This window comes from Cydia strobilella, chromosome 20, assembly GCF_947568885.1.
Source record: "Cydia strobilella chromosome 20, ilCydStro3.1, whole genome shotgun sequence".
NCBI lineage: Eukaryota > Metazoa > Arthropoda > Insecta > Lepidoptera > Tortricidae > Cydia > Cydia strobilella.
Window position 1 is genome coordinate 4,345,760 of NC_086060.1, and position 20,993 is coordinate 4,366,752.

At 38.7% G+C, this 20,993-nt stretch overlaps 1 protein-coding gene across 2 annotated transcripts in view; it reads right to left on the reverse strand.

Annotated features, from left to right (window-relative positions):
• Nucleotides 1-2,249: 2,249 nt before the first annotated feature.
• Nucleotides 2,250-20,993, reverse strand: part of LOC134750481 (glycerol-3-phosphate acyltransferase 1, mitochondrial) — a 57,498-nt gene continuing 38,754 nt past the window's right edge. The window contains exons 5-19 of one of the 2 annotated variants that reach the window (XM_063685655.1): nucleotides 20,723-20,887; nucleotides 19,857-20,026; nucleotides 19,195-19,329; nucleotides 18,676-18,777; nucleotides 17,083-17,175; nucleotides 16,059-16,153; nucleotides 13,379-13,614; nucleotides 11,700-11,898; nucleotides 11,215-11,399; nucleotides 10,473-10,620; nucleotides 9,488-9,671; nucleotides 8,924-8,942; nucleotides 7,878-8,023; nucleotides 6,944-7,089; nucleotides 2,250-6,072 (exon numbers count right to left, since the gene is read on the reverse strand). In XM_063685655.1, coding sequence (XP_063541725.1) covers nucleotides 5,885-6,072; nucleotides 6,944-7,089; nucleotides 7,878-8,023; nucleotides 8,924-8,942; nucleotides 9,488-9,671; nucleotides 10,473-10,620; nucleotides 11,215-11,399; nucleotides 11,700-11,898; nucleotides 13,379-13,614; nucleotides 16,059-16,153; nucleotides 17,083-17,175; nucleotides 18,676-18,777; nucleotides 19,195-19,329; nucleotides 19,857-20,026; nucleotides 20,723-20,887 — 2,211 coding nt within the window. In that variant the 3' untranslated portion in view covers nucleotides 2,250-5,884. Of the gene's footprint in view, nucleotides 6,073-6,943; nucleotides 7,090-7,877; nucleotides 8,024-8,923; nucleotides 8,943-9,468; nucleotides 9,672-10,472; nucleotides 10,621-11,214; nucleotides 11,400-11,699; nucleotides 11,899-13,378; nucleotides 13,615-16,058; nucleotides 16,154-17,082; nucleotides 17,176-18,675; nucleotides 18,778-19,194; nucleotides 19,330-19,856; nucleotides 20,027-20,722; nucleotides 20,888-20,993 lie in introns of both variants that reach the window. The other variant, XM_063685654.1, reaches the window with a different exon arrangement.

Sequence of the window (20,993 nt, forward strand, 5' to 3'; positions counted from 1 at the left end):
AAACTTACACATAACATTACAACGCATATTTAACATTACATAAGGGTATTAAGGTCTATTAAAATTAAAAATTCGGGGCGATGAGAGAATAAGAGGTAGGTGATGACTTGTTTGTTTTTGATGCCGCTAAGCTTTGACATCCGATATAACTTCCGATTCAAAAATAACGGAATCGGAATCGAAGCGGATGTGGAATACCAATCGGTAGTTCCGACTAAACGGAACCGAAACCGGAGCTCTGTAACATCCCTGGTTATTAGGTTCGTTTAGGTAATTCATTTAAATTTAGAACGTTATGCTAATTCCGAATATTCCGATAAGAATCTAACTTGATATTGTTCCATTATTAATAAAAAATATTTGATAATATTTGTGCAGTGTATTAGTACCTAATATCTACATTTATTAATTTATCCTAATGTATAATAATATAATATATATATTTATTGCTTTCACATTGGTAAAATTACAGATGTTCTTAATCGATAATGTATCACAACATGACACCCTGTAAGGGTATTGCAATTTTATCTATCTACTCTAAACTAATACATATGTAAATTAAACACAGAGATAACATTACACAAAAGTAATACCTACCTAAGCTATGCATTACTTATATGTCTATTTATGGTATTTATTACAATCAAAATATTCTTGTATAGAATAAAAACAATTACTCGTTAAATAATTTTTCAAGCAGTTAACAAATTTATCATATTTTTGCTCTCCCGCTATTTCCTGTTTATGTTTTTGAATTGATCACATGCGTCAGCGACGAGTGTACATCTAATTAAAAAAAAAGTGCTACAATTTTACTTACGTCCATAGGCTTGTATGTAGCTCGTCAAATCCAGTAATATTAGGAAATACACAAAACTCAGGCACCACAGGCTCGAACCGTCTTTTTTCAACATATTAGCACGTTACTGTTACTTTGTCACAGTCAACAAAAATTAAACAGTTAGACATTTAAATGTTGTTTTGTATTTTAGGCAGAAACTAGACCTTAAGAGTCCCCGGCAAGCTTGGCCGAATTTCACCTTCCCATTGAAACAAAGTTTCGTTCTCATTTTCAAACTACGTATTGGATTGTAATGAAACTTTGCACATACAATGACATGAGGATCTAGGTCTGTAATTAGTTTATAAAAGAAAAGAAATAGTTTTGTATGAAAAACTTAAATTCACTGTATTTTTTTTTAAACTACGGTATGGTATTTGAAGCTACATAAACTAATTACAGACATAGATATGCCTTACTTATCCTATTGTAAGTACAAAGTTTTAGAGTGAGAGCGTTACTACGTTTGAATGGAGAACTGAGCTTGCCGGGGACCCTTAAACTCGTCGGTCGAGGCCATAATTTTTCACTTTAATAGTAAAAATATAGCACTAATATTCGCCATAATTATTTTATTTACATCCAATATTTGTAGTAAGCAGTAAATATTTTAGTTAAATACACATCACCAGGAAAACTAGACCGTTCTATCCAACGTCCCGACGCTACGCGAATTGCCTAAGTACTTGCAAAATACGGTAAACTAAATCCATGGCGGATGGGATGACGCTGTACGGTGATAAGCATGTTAGAGGACTGAAAGCTTCCTGAAACCGAACGACATAATCAATTTATTAATAATAATAATAAAAACCGGCCAAGTGCGAGTCGGACTCGCGCACCGAGGGTTCCGTACTTTTTAGTATTTGTTGTTATAGCGGCAACTGAAATACATCATCTGTGAAAATTTCAACTGTCTTACTATCACGGACCACGAGATACAGCCAGACAGACAGACGGACTGCGGAGTCTTAGTAATAGGGGTCCCGTTTTTACCCTTTGGGTACGGAACCCTTAAAATTACATAGTCATAGTCATAGTTATTGCCTATACCTAATAGGAAATTTAATACATAATTAACACTTACAGTGTTGCAGATTTTAACATAGGTACATATCCATACTTCCATAATATTATAAAAGTAAGTCTGTCTGTCTGTTACCTCTTCACGCTTAAACTGCTGAACCGATTTAGTTGAAATTTGGTATAGAAATTGTTTCAGTCCCATGGAAGGACATAGGATAGTTTTTATCCCAGAAATCGGCCCTTAACCCGTCGAACGCCTTGTCCCGTATACACAGACAATTTGAGCTTTAATTTACAAGGTTATCAATTCAGCAGCAAATTTTTGACACGGGCGTTCTAGTGGTTAAATAGAGAGGTCGAAGTTTAATATAAAGTCATATTTCTGCAAAGATTCGTTTATTTCATCTTTTGTTCCTCCATTTCTCAGAAACGAGTACACCAGCTACCGTTATTCTAATTTCCATTAAATCTTAGAGTATTTCGATATTCTTAATACAAAAGTTTCGTTTCGCGGGGCTATTTGAGACTGCGAGAATTAATAAGTTTTGAGCAGGGATCGGCGTTTTGGTTGCCACCGTTGGTGATATTGTAGATTAGAGCTCTAGATATCTTAAAACTTATAGCAGTAACTGTGACACATTATATAATGTATTTACATTTAAATTATTGCAATGTAAAAAAATACTCCACTTATTATTTTCGTTCTAAATAGCCCCACAAGACGATTTTCAAATTCAGTAAAATCCGTTTAATACGATTCCGAACAAAAAGGAGGACGAGAAATTGAAAAAAATTGCAGACCAATGTAAAATAGCGTATTACGCGGGAAATCGTATTAAGCGGTTTAAACTGTATGTCAAACACGCAAGTCTCAACGGCCAGCCATGAATCAAAGACAAATGCTACAAGTTAGGACTTACAACACATTCCAATCGTGAGATCACATCGTAAAACTTCATTCGATTTTTAATAAGTGCCCATCGTATTGATGTCTTGCAAACACTTGTCAGTCAGTAAGAACCAGGAACATTATACCCATCCCTTTCTTGTGGGTGCTAGTAATAGCGTCAGACAAAGACAGTATGATTCTCTCTGTCTATGTTTGAAATGAGACAGTCCTGAGCCAAACTGTAAGTGATAATTCGTAAACATTATTGCAGACATTAAGTTGAAATTCAAATGTGACGTTTTCAACCAAAAGGTACCACATTGTCGCTTGTCGATAAGGTTGATTTCTAATTGAAGCTATATGAAAATAGCGCCTTACTGACAAGCGACAATAATTGAAAATGGCCTTTTGGTTGAAAATGGCACAAATATAGAATGTCAGCGTATGAAAACACTACTTTTAAATTTTGTTCTACTTTTAATGTTTTTTAATAGGGAATATTATGCGACACTGCGTAGGGGGCGCTAGGGCGCCACTACCACAATCTGAGGGTCTATCGTGAAACAAGAAAATTTCTTTATCTAACATCTCTGTCACTTGCATATTCGAGCGATAAAGGGGCAGATAGAAAATTTTCGGATTTGCGTTTCCCGGTAGGTCCTCTGTAAACAAACCGCCTTGATGCATCAATGTCATATTTTATTATCTCTAAAAACTTGTCAAAAACCTGTTAAAGGTACAGTATGTATAAGTTACTTTATGGTTTACTAAAAGGGCTAGTCATGGAGACTATATAAAGGAGCCAAATCTCTATGTATGAAAAGTGTCCATCAAAAAACAGTAATTAGGCGGCGCCACCATACACCGAAATACTACCAAAAACAACCTACGTAATTTGGTCAGGTTATTTGTTGGTTCATGTTATACTCGTGTCCCAGAGCCTAACTAGCGCCACCGGAGAGATTAGGAACTATTATTTAAAGCTGAAAGCGGTCACTTTTTCAACAATTCTGCCATAAGAGATTGGTATCCTTTCTATACCATCCATAGGGCTAGTCCTGTACTCTGGTAGCAGAACATTGCAGTAATATCCCCTATTCTTTTTTGCCATGACTTTGGTGACTGCCAATTTTCCTAGCCTGCCGCTAGAGGTTAAACAAAATAAATTCATCCCAATTTACTATTGTAGTAAATTGGGATGAATTGGGTTGTATAGTACAACAAGGTTTAAATAAAAAACAGGAAAATTTTGTATGGTGGCCCTTAAGAGGTTTATGCGATAAGGATTATAATTGACATAACTTGTCTTGTCCTTATACGATACGATATTTTAAAGAGGACAATTTGTAATATTTACGCTGTGACAACATAACATCACAGATAAATATTAGACATATTTTTGGCTCCAATCTTTGAGCAATCTCAGTCAAAATACACTCACACACAACTTAATAAAAACAACATAATGCATGGAAATTAAACTATTATATACCTCTTATTTTAAATCATAAACAAACCAAAAATGTGGAGGCGTACAATATGACGTAGTGATTATGATAGTTTAACTAGATGGCGCTGCATATATGTGCCATTTTCAACCAAAACGGTACTTATTGTCGCTTGTCAGTAAGGAGCTATTTCCATATAGCTTCAATTAGAAATCAACCTTATCAACAAGCGACAATGTGGTACCTTTTGGTCGAAAACGTCACATATTTTGCAGATATTCACCACAAATAATACAGTCAGTACCATACAGTAACATCTATTTCAATTGTCAATATTACTACTTATACCGTACCTACAATTATCATATTTAATTTGTCTATGGTATAATCATCTACAAAACATGGTTATGGTAAGAACATTTAAAATTGCAATGACCCGACACGAAATCATTACGTCAAAAATTCGTTAAGGAATTTAAACAAATTCCTTTTTCAGTTTTACTTACTACTTATACATGTACAAAATAAATACGCGCTTGCGTATGTTTATATGTTGTACTGTAAAAACCCAGAAAACTACTGCTTATAAAGAAGAAACGATAGTTGGCGTTTTTTTTTTTTTATACCACGTCGGTGGCAATCAAGCATACGGCCCGCCTGATGGTAAGCAGTTACCATAGCCTATGGACGCCTGCAACACCGAAGATATTACACGCGCGTTGCCGACCCTTTAAAAACCTGTACACTCCTTTTTTGAAGAACCCCATACTGTAGCCCCTCGGGAAAACCTCGGCAGGGAGCTCATTCCACAGCCGAAGCGTTTACAATAAAAAATAAAATAACGTATATTATGTACCAGCTATCATTTCTTCTTAAGGGCAAGTTACACTACATCACATACTATCTTATGAATGTCTTACCCTTTAGACCGTTGACTACATATTGTATCAGTTTGAAACCTCAGGATGTTTTTCAACATTGCGAGGTCAATAGTTAGATATACATCTAAATATGACAGTTTTAAAGGTTGCTTTTAGTCTTCTATTCATTTAACCGAACTGTCTTGTCTGTTTTAAACGTTACTGTCTTTATTTGTCACATATTATCCCCGTGATAGAATATATGGTTTACATGTTCAATAGATAACAAGTGCTTTGTGTCATTTGGCTTCGTTTCAGATTCTAGCCCATTTCAAAATAAGTTATCTCGTAACCAACGTAGATTGTCGATTCAATATCAGGACACGTTACGTTACCATCATTGTCACTATCACAGCAGCGGGCTCTGCACGCTGAACAAGTGTTCGCACACGGCGTCACGACGCGGTTGGGCATCATACAGCGCACTTTGTCGTGAATGTGCAGTTTTAAGTGGCTTGTGAAATTTCCGCGATGGATTGTCGGTTGATCGTCAGTTACCATTGGTTTCTGTAGGTTGTAGATCCAAGGACATATATTACGTTAGTATCACAGCAGCGGGCTCTGCACGCTGAACAAGTGTTCGCACACGGGCATCACGACGCGGTTGGGCATCATACAGCGCACTTTGTCGTGAATGTGCAGTTTTAAGTGGCTTGTGAAATTTCGCGATGGATTGTCGGATGATTAGCATTGGTTTCGCCAGCCAATGTAGATTGTAGATCCAAGGACACATGTTACGTTACTATCACTGTCACTATCACAGCAGCGGGCTCTGCACGTTGAACTTGTACAAGTGTTCGCACACGGCGTCGCGACGCGATTGGGCATCGTACGGCGGCACGACGCGGAGCATGCGCACCTTGTTGTGCGTGTACAGCTCGATGACGCCCCACTGCTTCAGGAGGCGCCAGCAGTTGCGGATCGCGTCGGTGGATATCGCCTCGCCTGGACAATTATAAACGATTACAATAGTACATTATTGTCGAGGCTCGGAAGTAGCTACTTGCTGGCTGAGGATTCGTTTTAAACGGACGTCCTTGGGAGTCCGTTAATTGAATCCGAAGCCAGCAAATAGCCTTACTGCCGAGTCATATATAGTGCTTTTCTCAAAAATGGCGCAATAAATACAAATATAATAGAAATATTTTACAGAAGCAACGTTCTTACGTATATATTTTCACAGAAAAAAGTAAAAACAATTGATAAGATTTGCTTTACCGCCTTTTTATTTTTTTAAATTGAAAAACGAAGTGTATTTTTCTGCCGAAAATACGTCAACCTATTTGAGATAAATTATAATAATAAGTACTGATCATCTGTTTGGCTGTTTAATGGACCTATGCCTTCATTTGATATGGCCACTTCAACTTTTAAAAAGTTTGGAACTCGACAAATAATGGAATTTGTATGCAACATTGCAGTCCCGAAATCGAGACTGCAATGTTTTTAATTTTTTGACTGATCATAAACTACGCACTTCGCGACCTAATTTTTAACCGGCAACGTCGACTTTGCCGTCCATTTTGGAGAAAAATGTACTTGTGGCGTTAAAGCATTTTTTAAGCTGACCGCATAAGCATACGGTAGAGACTAAATATGGTATCCATACTATATAATATTATAAATGAGAAAGTAACTCTTGTCGGTCCGTTACCTCTTCAGTTTAGTTAACATTTGGCATGGAGATACTTTGAGGTCCGGGGAAGGAAATAGGGTATTTGACTGTATAGTAATAAATTATTTTACACCATGCACGAAATAAAGAACCGGAAGATTAATAGAGAAACGTAGACAGCAGTTATTTATTAGAACTAACCGTATAGCATCTTGTGCTGCGTGTAGTCTTCAGTGAGGTCGTCGAGCGTGGCCTTGATGAGGTCCTTCTGCGAGCCCGCGCGCAGCCCGCGCCCCGCCGCCGCGTAGCCCTCCAGCAGCGGCCGCAGCGTGCGCAGCAGCCGCGTGCTGACACAACACGACACAACACAACACAACACTCATTAACCGCCTTCAAAACAAAACCGGCCAACTGCGAGTCGGACGAGCACACGAAGGGTTGTTCCGTACCATTACGGAAAAAACGGCAACAAAATCACCTTCGTTGTATGGGATTTTATTCAGGTAGCATGAGTATGAGTAAACCATTTCTATAATATTAAAAACTGTAATAGATGTCCTCCAGGGGTACCGCCGTGGCGAGGTAGCCTAGATATCTGAAGACGCCGGTTCGAATCCGGCCTTCACCACTGGAGGGCTTCGTCACTTTTTCTTTAATATATGACATCTATTACAGTTTTTAATTTATATATAGTAGTGTGACTACTTGAAAAACACAAATAAAAATATTTAATAAAATAATTTGCTTTGTTCCCAAACTTGTCCATTTCTATAGGGTGGGCCAGTGATAAATTCTCTTTTCGTATTGACGTCTTTCTTTAAAATGCATTTATCATTGGCCCACTCTATATCCATACTAATATTATAAATGCGAAAGTCTGTCTGTCTGTCTTTCTGTCTGTGTGTTCCCTCTTCACGCTTAAACCGCTGAATCGATTTAGATGAAATTTGGCATAGAGATAGGTTGAGTCCCTAAGAAGGAGATAGAATAGTTTTTATCCCGAAAATCATCCCATAAGAAAGTAAAAAGCGGGGTGGAATTAGCTGCTGTTACTAAGTCCACGCAGACGAAGTCGCGGGCAAAAGCTAGTAATATCTAATATAGTATCTATACTATCTATGGTGACGTAACATACCGTTCTAGGAGCGCCTCTGGCCGCTGTGAGACGCGGTACTTGATCCTGAGCGTGGGATCTGGTCGGTCGTCATCTTCGATCTCCTCATCGTCCAGTGTCCGCGCGAACCGCCGCGACCACTGCTGCTCTTCTAGTCCGCTGTTGCTCTGAAATAAAATCATACCATAGAGTAACTTATACTAGAGCGGTATTGTCATAGTAAATTTTGTAACCCCAGTAAATTCACTGCCATCTGTCGACACACTGTAAAACTAAAAATAAATATTTATAAAAATACGATAAAATGTAATTAAATATGGATAAATGATTTTTTTTATTTGCATTAATTATTTTTATGATTTTGACCCATGTTCTTTCACTGATATGCGTTAAAATTATAAATAACAAACGAAACCGTCAACGCCCTCTATACGAGTGTAGGCCAAAACTAGTGGCGCCCTCTGATCGAGAATCAAATTTTCGTGATTTTCGAGGCACGTTTTTTCCTTAGACTGTATCCATCTATTACGGAGTTATATCTATCTTTGATCATACTAATTAAACAACATTTAATATATCGAAGTTTCGAGATATTTCGGTCCTATATGTCGTTAACCGAAGTTTTTTAAGGGGCCCACTGACTATCAGTCCGCCGGACGATATCGGCCTGTCAGTTAGAACAAGAATTCGACAGTTCCCTACAACTGACAGGCCGATATCGTCCGGCGGACTGATAGTCAGTGGGCCCCTTTAGGGTTCCATACCCAAAGGGTAAAAACGAGACCCTATTACTAAGACTCCGCTGTCCGTCTGTCTGTCTGTCTGTCGCCAGGCTGTATCTCACGAACCGTGATAGCTAGACAATTGAAATTTTCACAGATGATGTATTTCTGTTGCCGCTATAACAACAAATACTAAAAAGTACGGAACCCTCGGTGCGCGAGTCCGACTCGCACTTGGCCGGTTTTTATTTAACTTGTGAAAAGGCCACCGCAAGAAACCAGGTCAAGTTAAGTTAGATTAGAGAGAAAGAAATGCACAAAAATATTTTATAATCTTATAGGTACTTCCACAGGTGTGATAACTTCACTAGCTATAATAATAGTTTCTTAGATCCTATGAGACGACGCGCAGGAATGAACTTGGCTGAGAATCTCGCAAAGTTTTAGCGATGCCTCCATCATTTATGATCCTCTGGTAATTTCAAGGGCCTGACACTCTTTGATAGAGAAAGATAGTCTTATTGCGATTCCTATAAGAGGAAAGAGAAAATAGTGCCATGCTTTGTCCTTATCACCGACCGGGTTTTTTTTTAAGTCGGGTTATGGCAGCATAGGTAGGCGATGGCGAAATACCGAAATTTATAAGAAAGAGAAAAAATGAAAAAAAAAGGGCGGGAAACTTCGGGCGCGGCGGACGCGGTTTTCTTTTTCTACCTTTTAATTCCTTCACGACCTGACATTGCCTAACCTAACAAAAGGCATAACAAGAAAAAAAAAAAAAACCTATGCTGCCCAAATTGTATATGAATATTCTTTCTCTTACCCCCGGTTGCTCGGTGGCGCGTCTATAACTACTATGGGTAATTTGGTTTGATCTGTCAATATGTTACCTCGACTGGAGTGATAACCTCGCTGGCTATAAGCGACTCTAACGCCCTCATCATAGTTTCCTCCACTCGGTGGCACGGCGCGCAGAGAATGAACTCTTGGCTGAGAATCTCGCAGAGCTGTAGCGATGCTTCCATTAGCTCTGTATGCCTTATGATCTCCTGGTCTGCGTTTGGCTGTCTGATTATGCTTTCAAGCGCCGTTGCTGTGAAAAAAAGATATTTAAGATGAGTATTTAAGTACTTTGTAAAACCCAACGGCTGTCAAAAAGAAGTATGATTAAAAATTAAATAAAACGTTTCTAACAATGCCAATTTGAGCTTTATTATCACCACTCTAGGTAATATTTTGCTCGGCATTGCTTTGCGAGATACTGTATTACATTGTGAACCGTATTGTATTAACATTAAAGTAGTTTTCTCAAAAATGGACGGCAAAGTCAACGTTGCCGGTCAAAAAGTAGGTCGCGAAGTGCGTAGTTTATGGTCAGTCAAAAAATTAAAAAGTTAAAAACATTGCAGTCTCGATTTCGGGACTGCAATGTTGCATACAAATTCCATTATTTGTCGAGTTCCAAACTTTTTAAAAGTTGAAGTGGCCATATTAAATGAAGGCATAGGTCCATTAAACAGCCAAACAGATGATCAGTACTTATTATTGTAATGTTGGTACCGCGACTATTTAGGTGTCTCAAATAGGTTGGCGTATTTTCAGCAGAAAAATACACTTCTATTTTTAATTTAAAAAAAAAGGCGGCAAAGCAAATCTTTTCACTTTTTTCTGTGAAAATATACACATAAGAACGTTGCTTCTGTAAAATATTTCTATTATATTTGTATTTATTGCGCCATTTTTGAGAAAAGCACTATATATGACTCGGCTGGAAGGCTACTTGCTGGCTTCGGATTCAATTAAACGGACTCCCAAGGTCGACCATTTAAAACGAATCCTCAGCCAGCAAGTAGGTAGTTCCGAGCCTCGACAATAATGTACTATTATCGCTTACCGACGATAGCTGGCGCGGCATAGTGGGCCGCGACGGTATTACTGTAGTAAGCCAGCTCCAGTGAAGCGGCTATAGATCTCTGCGGACGTACTCGTTGCTTCTCCCCTGAACCTTCTCGTCTGACCAAGCTGCGGCCCAACATGTCCAACTGAAACAATGATAATTCAATTTACAATACCATTCAGTTTAGATACAAAAGTAATCACATAATTAATTGTCTTTTAATAAATCGACCGTAAGTCGTATAATATTAGACCTCATAAATACGTGGTCAAAATTCTTCGGTGTCCTCACGAGCACCTTATATACAGCAAGTATTTAAAATGTTTTTTTTTTACAAAAAATTGTCGATTTACCGCCGAGCGACTTACATAGATAACTTAGAATATATTTTAAACTACCTTTCTATATCAAAATAAAATATGTGCAAGTCTGTCTCTGTCTGTCTGTCTTGAATAAAGTACTGTTATACATATAACATAGCCTCGTAAGGCACCATACAAAGTTTCCCTATTTTTAATTTAAACCGTGTTGTATAGTAGATTAGGGTGACTTTCGTTTGTTTTAGAAAACAATGAAACAAAAGAAATGCTACTTCATGTAGTTTTTGAAATGTTGGAATTAGCTTGAAACAGAGTGTACATTGTAATGCACATTGGGCCTTACGAGGATAGACAAGGCCATAACTTTGAGTTCATCATCATGAATCATAGTTATTCTTGGCTTCAGATCATATTCTTACCGCATGTTTCAGTAACGTGGGCGCTTCTCCCGTATATCCTAAATCTCGTCCGTCCCTGCTCAAGGCCGCGCCTCTCATGGCGACCGCGTGGCTCAGTTGCTTGAGGGTGCAGCCCCGTCTGTGTTCCGTTAGAAGCACGTAGGAGACTACGTTTGTGCACATGAAGGCTGTTGCTTGTGCCGCGTCTGAAACAACCAAGGAAAAACTAAGTATGTCGTTCTAAGCAGTCATTGCAGGTGTATGGTTCTTGCGTCTTCCATTCAAGTTACATACAGTCTAATAGTTTTACTCTAGAGATTATAAAAACTCTATCAGGGGTCATCTTTTATATTATATTACTATGTAGTTACTATGTTGGGTAATAGATTATTTATATCATAGCATAGTCTATATGTTGTCCTATGATCTCCACCATCATATTATCCATGTGTGGTTGTATAAGATATGGCGGTCAAAGTTGACGGCCAAGTTATTGTTGTACCTACCATAGACTAGATGCCGTCCTATGGCCTCCACCATCATCTTATGGTCGACGCTCACATCTGCCCCGTACATGCTGCTGTGGCTGTGGTTGTATAAGATCTGGCGGTCCAAGTTGACGGCCAAGTTGTTGTTGGGCGGGGTCAGGGTGCTCTCGATGGGCGCTTTCAGGTAGTTGTAGTTTTGGAACGACGTTGCTAGTTCCTGTAACAAGAATCAAGTGGTAAAATATCAAACGCGTGTGAAGGTGTTACGGGACTTATCGAGACATTAACGAAACAAAAACATAAATCTACCCTACGCCCTAATAGCTTCTGCAGGATACCATTTTCAAAAAATTTGGCTTTGTTTTGGTTTTTTTTTTTGTTTGGTCAAATCAAAATGTGGCAAATGAAGCATCGGACAAACATTTTTCGTAGTTGTTATAGGGATACCAGCTACGATAGGATAGGATAGGGTTGTTTTCAGGCGACTTTGCGTGGGCGCGCCGCATGCCTGGTGCGCCGGGTGCTATGCGGGACATTCCCAACACCATCTTTATAGCAGAACAACCAGACTGTCCCATAATGCTCCAGTGTGAGGGACTACATTCCCCTACAAGTGTGATACAGTGATAGCTAAAATTGAATAGTTTGTCTACCACTGTATTATATCGATTTGTCAACTTTTTATGTGTTTATGTTGTGTTAATGTGTTGTATGCTTATTGTTTTGTATATCTATGTGTGTAAATCGCATGAATTTGATACCGTATAAATATGGTTTATTGATAATGGTGCAACTTCTCACTTTTAGTTTCTCCTGCGCACTTTGTACTTACGCTATTTCATACAGGTGACTCTTTCCAGCAAGGTGCCACATTGTCGGATGTCGATAAGGACGATATGCCAGTAGCATTTTAATTACAACCGGCAATAATTTATTTTTTGCTTGAAAATTTCACAATGACGCACGAAATTCCCGTTGACAAGGCAAATTAAGGGGCTACCTGAGGTTTTCATCGATTTTTGACAAGTTTTGAATCGTATCTCCTACTTTTGCACTACATATAGAATTATAAGACAAGCGGCTATCGGTTCTTCAATCTTTTATCTCTATTTTTATCTACCGGATTGTGAAAAAATGAATACTTATTTATTTATGATTGTTTTAAACATTGTCTAAAAAAACACTTTTTTCGTATCTCGATTGCTGTGAAAGATCTTACTTATACGAAATCTACATATTTGGGTTCGTCTTAGACGTCTCTAAAAATTTGTTTAAGGTTTTAATTTTAAACTAATTAACACAAAAGTTATGGCCAGAAAACCAGTTTTTTGGTCTAAAATTGTTCAACTTAGATGCCAAATATTTCGAAAACAATGAACTTTGAAGTAAATATGGGATACTATATTGCTAAAATCCGTTGCTGTTAATATGATAAGCTACAAAAAACATAAGAAAACTAAGGGATTCAAATCGAAGGTCATTGGGGCATAGGATCCCCTTAATAACATGTCTCAGAATTTAGAGAGGCTGAAGAAACGAATGATGAATGATTGGAATTACAGACACAAATATAAGAGAGTATATAAACAAGAGTTGAGTTTAAAACACGCTGACAGCTTTACCCGCCGTTCTTCCTACCCCTTTAGCCGTTGCCTAGAAGGAAATTTGTACTTAGGCTAACATAAAGTAAAACACACCTTAAGCGACAAAGGCTGATTAAAATCTACTCGAATGCTGCCGTGGTTCGTATTGAGCGTCCTCCAGATGCCCCTGAGGGCTGTCCAGAAGGTCTCCATCTGTTTGGGCATGCCGAGCTGCTCTCTCACGAAGTTACCGTCCACCAGACGGTCGTAGTTCAGTGTCACTGGCACTAAAAGTGCGTCGTCTATGGTGCCGTCGAGGTATGCGTCCATTATGACTGATAAGATGCCCGCTGGAAGGATAAAAGTAAATTATAAATTTGTTGAATAAATTATGCACATCTATACCTAAAAGCATGGATGGAGCCTCATTTCTCGTTGTGATTTATATAGCCCACTTCAAATCGGTTCCAACCAAGGGCCTGACACTCTTTGATAGAGAAAGATAGTCTTATAGCGATTCCTATGAGAGAAAATAGTGCCATGCTTTGTCTTTATCACCGACTTTAGCAAGGAGAGGAGGCGATGGCGAAATACCAAAATGTATAAGTGAAAGAGAGATTATGCTGCCATACATGAATATGTCTTTCTCTTACCCCGGTCGCTCGGTTTCATGTCTATAACTACTTGTATACACTATGTCTACGTTTTAAACTATATCAACATCATTGCATTGCATGATCTGCATGTCATTGCCTACAATAATAAGTAACCAACCTCTGTTTTGCACTTTGAACTACAACCAAGCCCTAGCAGTTATACTAAGATAATAGCAGAATTGTCGTCATGATTGCAATAAATATTGTAGGCAATAAATTAGATATCGTCGCTATACTTACTCAACCTCATATCTGCAACAATCATTTGATGGAAATGTCGCTTTTCTTTCATTCGGAATACGGGTGTTTTTGTCATCAAATGAGTGTTGCAGATACGAGGTTGAGTAAGTATAGCGGCGATATCAATTTGCGTAAAAGGGATGTTGCCTGTATTTAGACACAATCTCTATTTTATAAATCGTATAGAACTAAAAAGAGTAGGTAACTTGACCGTGACGTCATTTGCTAGTGTTTCATATAAATTCCATAGTGGCAAATTGTTTTGACAGTTCGAAAAAAAAACTGATTCAACTATTAGTCAAATACCCTATGCACATTATATAAACTTACCCCCTTATTCCTAAAACTTTACGGGCCTGATTTTGTGTTTTATGTTTTATCCCTTTCTTACAAATACATAAGTCAAAATGACAGATAAAGGACAAACGATTCATAGCTAATTCAGGCCAGTAACGCGTTTATGAGTAACATCAATATTAAATAGTTAGTAGACACACAACTATATCTAAAATATAAAAGGACAAATCATCTAAGACACGGCATTGAACCGTATTGGAACGAAATAAGGTATATTTTAACTATGTAGTTGTTTGTTGTCATGCTTACCAGTTACGTCCCCTAAGCAGCGTGAAATATTAAGTAGATTATGCGCCATTTTACTCATTGTTAGGCTTGGAGGATATAACCAAATGGAGACGCCTTGTCTGTAATTTTCTGTACAAAACAGTCTGCCGATTTTTGCGGGGGAGGAGCACGTCAAATGTATACGTAACGTAAAAATAGCCATGTCAGATAAACGTCAGTCCATACATTGTGTATGACCATTGGTCATAGAGTTACGACAGAGGGGAACGCCTGTTAATGGCTACTCCGTTTGGTTATATCCTCCAAGTTGTTAGGTTATTACAGTCACACACAATTCATTTCACGAAGGCGTTAGTTGATACTAACTTTTCTTATTATGACTTAAGGCCCAGTAAGCATTAAGAACATGAACTTGCCGGGTTGTTTTTGAAAGCAATTGTCATATTTTTAGCTTTTGTGCATAATTGGTAAAAAAAAAAAGTGCATTTTAGACCTATGTTCGTGATTTTTTTCTATCAATACAGTCCCTGGAAAAAGGTCCCAAGACTGCTAATTAAATTTATGGCAGCCGTATTGTGACACAAAAAAGCACTACGACTTTTTAAAAACTGTTTTCTGAACCTACTGCATCTTAAAGTCTTATTTTGTTACACCTTCGTAATATCAGTGGGGAGACACTCCTCCTTTCGGGCAAACTTGGCTCCGTTCGGCTTAGCATTGTTCCGAGCAATTATTAGGTTTGGCACAACTTGACGTACCTGCGTGCACGACCACAGATAAGATAATGACTAGAATTTTGACAACCCTAAATAGCAGGAAGGGATAGTGCCATATATTAGAAAGGGATAGAATGATACGACCCTGAATCGCTGTCAAACTTCGGGTTTGTAGGAAGTGTCCTTTCTGTATGGTAGTACTATTAACTTATTCTGTGGTAATATGACATTGTAGCTTATTTAAAGAAATGATGTTGCAATATTTATGTGTGTCAAATATTGAACCATAACTTTTCTGCACATAGTGTTCGTTTTTCTGTCATTTTTAATTGTCTACTCTCAGTTGCTCAAACGTTGACTGGAAGAGATCCCTTACAGGGATAAGTTCGCCTTTGTACATTGTATACTTTCTGTTTAATTGTATATCTCAACCTGTCTTATGTGCAATGAAGTGTACATACATACATACATACTAAAATCCTTTTTTTCCTAATGGGCATACTACAATTACTTATTACAACATAAATATTTAATGAAATCTTATTTAAAGTTCCATTACATTTAAATGGTAATATAAGTTTACAAAGAAAGATTTACCTTTTGGTGGTTGCGGTTTTCCAGTCCTAGTCCTTCCTCCCTCAATAAAGAATTCTAGATTATTCTTAGCCGCTAAACTATTTAAAATGTAAGATCTGAAACAAACACGTCAAATATTAGACATAAACTACAAGTACTTATTACAGTATGTTTGTTTATGTCTAACAAAATTAATTATAAAATTTGAAAGTAGGCGGTCATATCATAAAAAGGTCCCTATTAATTCTTATTTATTTGTCCCTATTTATTGTAACTTTTATCAGGCACAAATATTAGATTTTACAATGAGGCATAAATCAATCCATATATTGTGGCCAAGGCAACTTATCGGTCCGAACCAGGCGAGGCCTGATATAAAGTAGAGGATTAAAAGTGAGTATTTAATAGTTTCACTTTGAATGCAAGTAAACGTAAACAAAAATATGACTATTTAAGGTTCTTTCACAGTTCACAGTTTCACAGTTTTTAAATCAAAATCAAACCCATCACCTATACTCGGCCCTTGCCTGGTGGCTATGTGGCGCGTTCATATGTTTATACAGTGTGTAAATCCAATAAGGGCAATAAATCAAACCAGATATACACGTGTAATCATGAATTAAGTTTTTTTTTAAAGTTACACTTAATTATGGCGCCGTAACAAATTTTTCTAAAATTTACCGAGCAGCAATGTACTGCAAATATTACGATACGAGACGTAACATTACTAGATACGAGCTTTTTATAGTAACTGTCAACGCTTGTTGACAACAACTAAATTCTATACCGTCCATAAACAACGCTTGTTGGCAGTTGTGCAACTTGCGTGTTTGCTTTACATTGCGGGCCGAATTATTTTGTATGTTTAATATTTTCATTGTATTTCTAAGCCAAAGTTATATCACTATACTTCTTAGGTCCTATGCTAACCACCGTTTAAACGTTTGCCCGAATTGAACTTACTTTTTAAGAGTAAACCTGTATAATTTAGAGGCATTTTCTTCCGCACCCTCGAGTATAACATCTAATTAGATGCTAAGTTTACCTTAGTGCAGTCTTGTATACTTGGTCTCCGTGGTACTCTGAGCCGTCCACCCTGCGTCTGATGTAGAAAGCGCCACAACCTCGGAGGAACCAACTGCAAAGAAGTTACAAACTTTAGAAAAGAAAATGGGGGAATAAATAAGTAAATATTCAATTCAATTCAATGCATTTATTTTATCTGAAACAGTTTATTAGTAACACTTACAAACTAAGGGGTCAGTAGATATATAGGTACAGAGAGACTTAAATTTAAAATAAAATAACATTGACGGGAGAATGCAATAGTACATTACGATACAAGTGCGAAAAGGAGGAAATTCGCAACGAGTCGCGATAAATTAAAAAAACGACCGAAGGAAGGGTTTTAAATCGACACGAGTTGCGAATTACCTTTTCGCACGTATATTGTACAACGTTTTACAGTACATATGATATGGCCCTTCAAATTTTCAACATATACGTAATGTGGTAATTATCGCACTAGTGCGGTAAAGTAGCACCATATGTACTGTAAATAAATATTATAGGACAATTTTACACAGATCGAACTAGTCTCACAGTAAGCTCAATAAGGCTTGTGTTGTGGCCATGGCCACTAGAAGACGATGTAAACAATAATACATAGGTATATATAAATACTTATACACATAGAAGACATCCATACCTCAGGAACAAATATTTGTAATAAACACACAAATAAATGCCCTTCCCAGGATTTGAACCCGGCACCTCCTGCTTCGAAGGCAGAATCACTACACTACTAAACCAACTAGGCTAGGAGGCTGTTTTTGACTCAAGTTTAAGGAAGTTTATTTATTTTTTATTTATCGTATGGCAATTGTGTTTTACACTGTTCATTTATTAGCTAGCTTATAATCTAAATCTACAATTGTCCAAGTAGGTGATGGCTGCCGGAACTGCCTCTCAACAGAGACTTGGCTACGTTCAGATGTACAAGGTTGAAGTCCAGAAACCCACCGGCTCTCCTTACCCACCAACCATGCTCTCAGTGGAACCTGAACGAAGCCTGGTCCGAAGAATGGTCACAGGCAGACGTCCCATCTGATCTCTTTGAGCTAAACCCACGTAGCCACGCGCCTGGGTTCAATGAATCACGCCGTGCCTGGTGCATGCTTAACCGTCTGAGAACAGGAATCGGCCACTGTGCGTACCTCCGAAAAAAATGGGGATGGAGTGATCAGGAGTGCTGCGAATGCGGATGCCCAAAGCAAACTGTTCGGCATATCGTCTTGGAGTGCCCACTGACAAAGTACGATGGCCCAGTGGAAGATTTTAAGGAAGTTCAAGGAATTTACTCAAGTTTCAAATACTTCGTTTGACCTATATTAATGCATGCACTGCCAACGTTTTCGTAGCGCTACGCTCGTAACCGATTCCAGCGTTTTCCCGATTTGTAGAGGAAAGCGTCTACGAACAGAGAACCCGCCGAGCGGGTTCCCGGCACTCAATGTATTAATTCCTCTAAACCCCCAAGGACGCGACATGGAACATGGACTAAATCGTCATAAATTCGGTGAAGGTCGTAAAAGTATTTAAGGACGCAAATAGTTATGTCAGGTTATCAGTAACTTACCCAAAGAAGGGTATCCTCATGTTGTCACCGGCGGCGACCAGCGGCGGCCGGAGACCAGTCAAGTACAATGTGAAGGTGACGAGGATGTAGTCGAGGTGAGACCTGTGGACAAAACACACCGTACCTCAGAAAATCTTTAATCTTTTAACAAACATTTTCAAAAAGCACCGACCATAATACTTTGTGACCTACCGATAAAAGAAACGATTTCTTAATTTAGGTGACCATAGGGTGATCGTCAATTGGACACTAGGGGGTCTTGCGCATTGGAGGGTCTGCCACCTTGTGGCCTAAATCAAAAACTTAAGGTACTCGTTTTACTATCATCGTTAACTATTAAAATAAAGACCGTGTTGCTACGAGATAAGGTCCATTACAAACCTGTGTAGCGGCACGGCGGAGACGCGTGACGCAGCCACCACAGGTGATCCGGCGGACGGCCTTGTGACAGCCAGGCTACTAATCTGTGTAGTGACCTAATGTAGATCTTATAGCTACGAGATAAAGTCCACAACTAACCTGTGTAGAGGCACGAAGATGAGCGGTAACCCGGCGGTTTTAGCGCGGCGGAGACGCTCGACGCACGCCGCTCGCGTGCCGCAGCCACCGCCTGCGATCCGACGGACGGCTTTGTGACACAACCATGCAACAATTCTGAAATGAAACAACTATATTTAGTGCGGGTAAAACAGTTGCTATTTTATTTTTAAGTTGCCAGGGTGGGAGCGGGTTGCTGACTCCCCATAAGTTCAGTAAAAAAACCCAAATTTTATAATAGTAGCTGTCATCGTCGACTTAACTAGATAACAGGAAATGACTGGGCAATAATAATATAATTTCTTTATTAAGATAACTAGGATCCATTGGGGTTAGGTACATGGTGACTAACCAATTTGATGGCAATGAAATAGGAAAACCAGGTCATTAACTCTGTAATTAATTATATTCGCAGTAACGCGACAACGCGTAGGAAAGGGTAATGAGCTCTCTGAAAGTCGTACCGTACGATAATATAGGAATACCAGAGACATTGCGCGTTATCAGGGAAAAATATGAGACTAACGTATAATATTTATTTATTATTTATTTTAAACTTTATTGCACAAGAACAAGTAAAAAGTACAAAAGGCGGACTTAATGCCTTAAGGCTTTCTCTACCAGTCAACATTTATGTGACTCACTTGAGAACCCTGTTAGACATGGCAGAGCTGATATCCATGAGCACCTTCTTGGCCCTGGCTTCCACTCTTCGCCTGAGCTCTGGAGTAACGGAATCGCCCGAGCCTTTATTCTCGACTTCGTTTAGTGCTGATTTTTCGACGGCTTGTTGGAAGCTCTCGTCTTTTAATACCTGTGGACAGAACAGACAACCTCAGTGGCTTATGTCGCTAAACTCTAACTCCACTTGAAACAGATAAAGGGATTTGCCACGTTAGCCGACAATAAGTAACATAAGTTGCAAACCCCTGGGGGCCTAGCCAAACTGATAATCGTTGATAAAAAAATCGAAACTTAAATAATGTACTGAAATAGTCACTTGACTTTTCGTAGCATCTATCATCCCAACACATTGTGGTGGCGTTGGCAGGACCTGAAGTCCTTTTGAAGGAGAGCCGTTGCAGGAAAATACTGTCGAAGGCTGTGAGGATTTACACATCGCAATTGTCTCTTACACTCTGCCCTTTCCGGTGTCTGTTTTTTGTCTATACACTAGGTAGACTATAGAAAATGGAAGTTACACCACCACCAGTTAGGAATGATGACACCACGTCGATAATTTTTGTCCCCTTATACAATAATAATGTTACATACTCCATAGATATCCCTCAGAAAACGTATCCTTGTCGCCATTTGCAAAATTCTTGTCCCCGGTATACTCTAATAATGTTAGGTACTCCATGGGCATACCTCAGGGACCATATCCTTGGAGAAGTTGCTGCTAAGTCATAGAGGCAGCGCGACACGCCGCCGCCATTTGCGAAATTTTGTCCCCTGTATACTTCAATATTTTATACACTATGGATATATTGGACATTATTGGACATACCTCAGGAACCATATCTTTGTAGTCGTAATTGCTGAGATTACAGCATTGTGCTAAGTCGCAGAGGCAGCGCGACACGACGCCGCCATTTGCAAAATTCTGTTGACCGATGTCGAGGATGTTTATGACAGCCCCCGTGTCTACGGCTTTGGGGTCCTGCCATGATTCCTGGGGACAAGGAAAAGCAAAGTTTAATAAAGGTAATAGATTCATTGAAAATAATGACAAAACAACGTACCCTAAAAATCGCGTTAGTAGGTATAAAACTATCCAC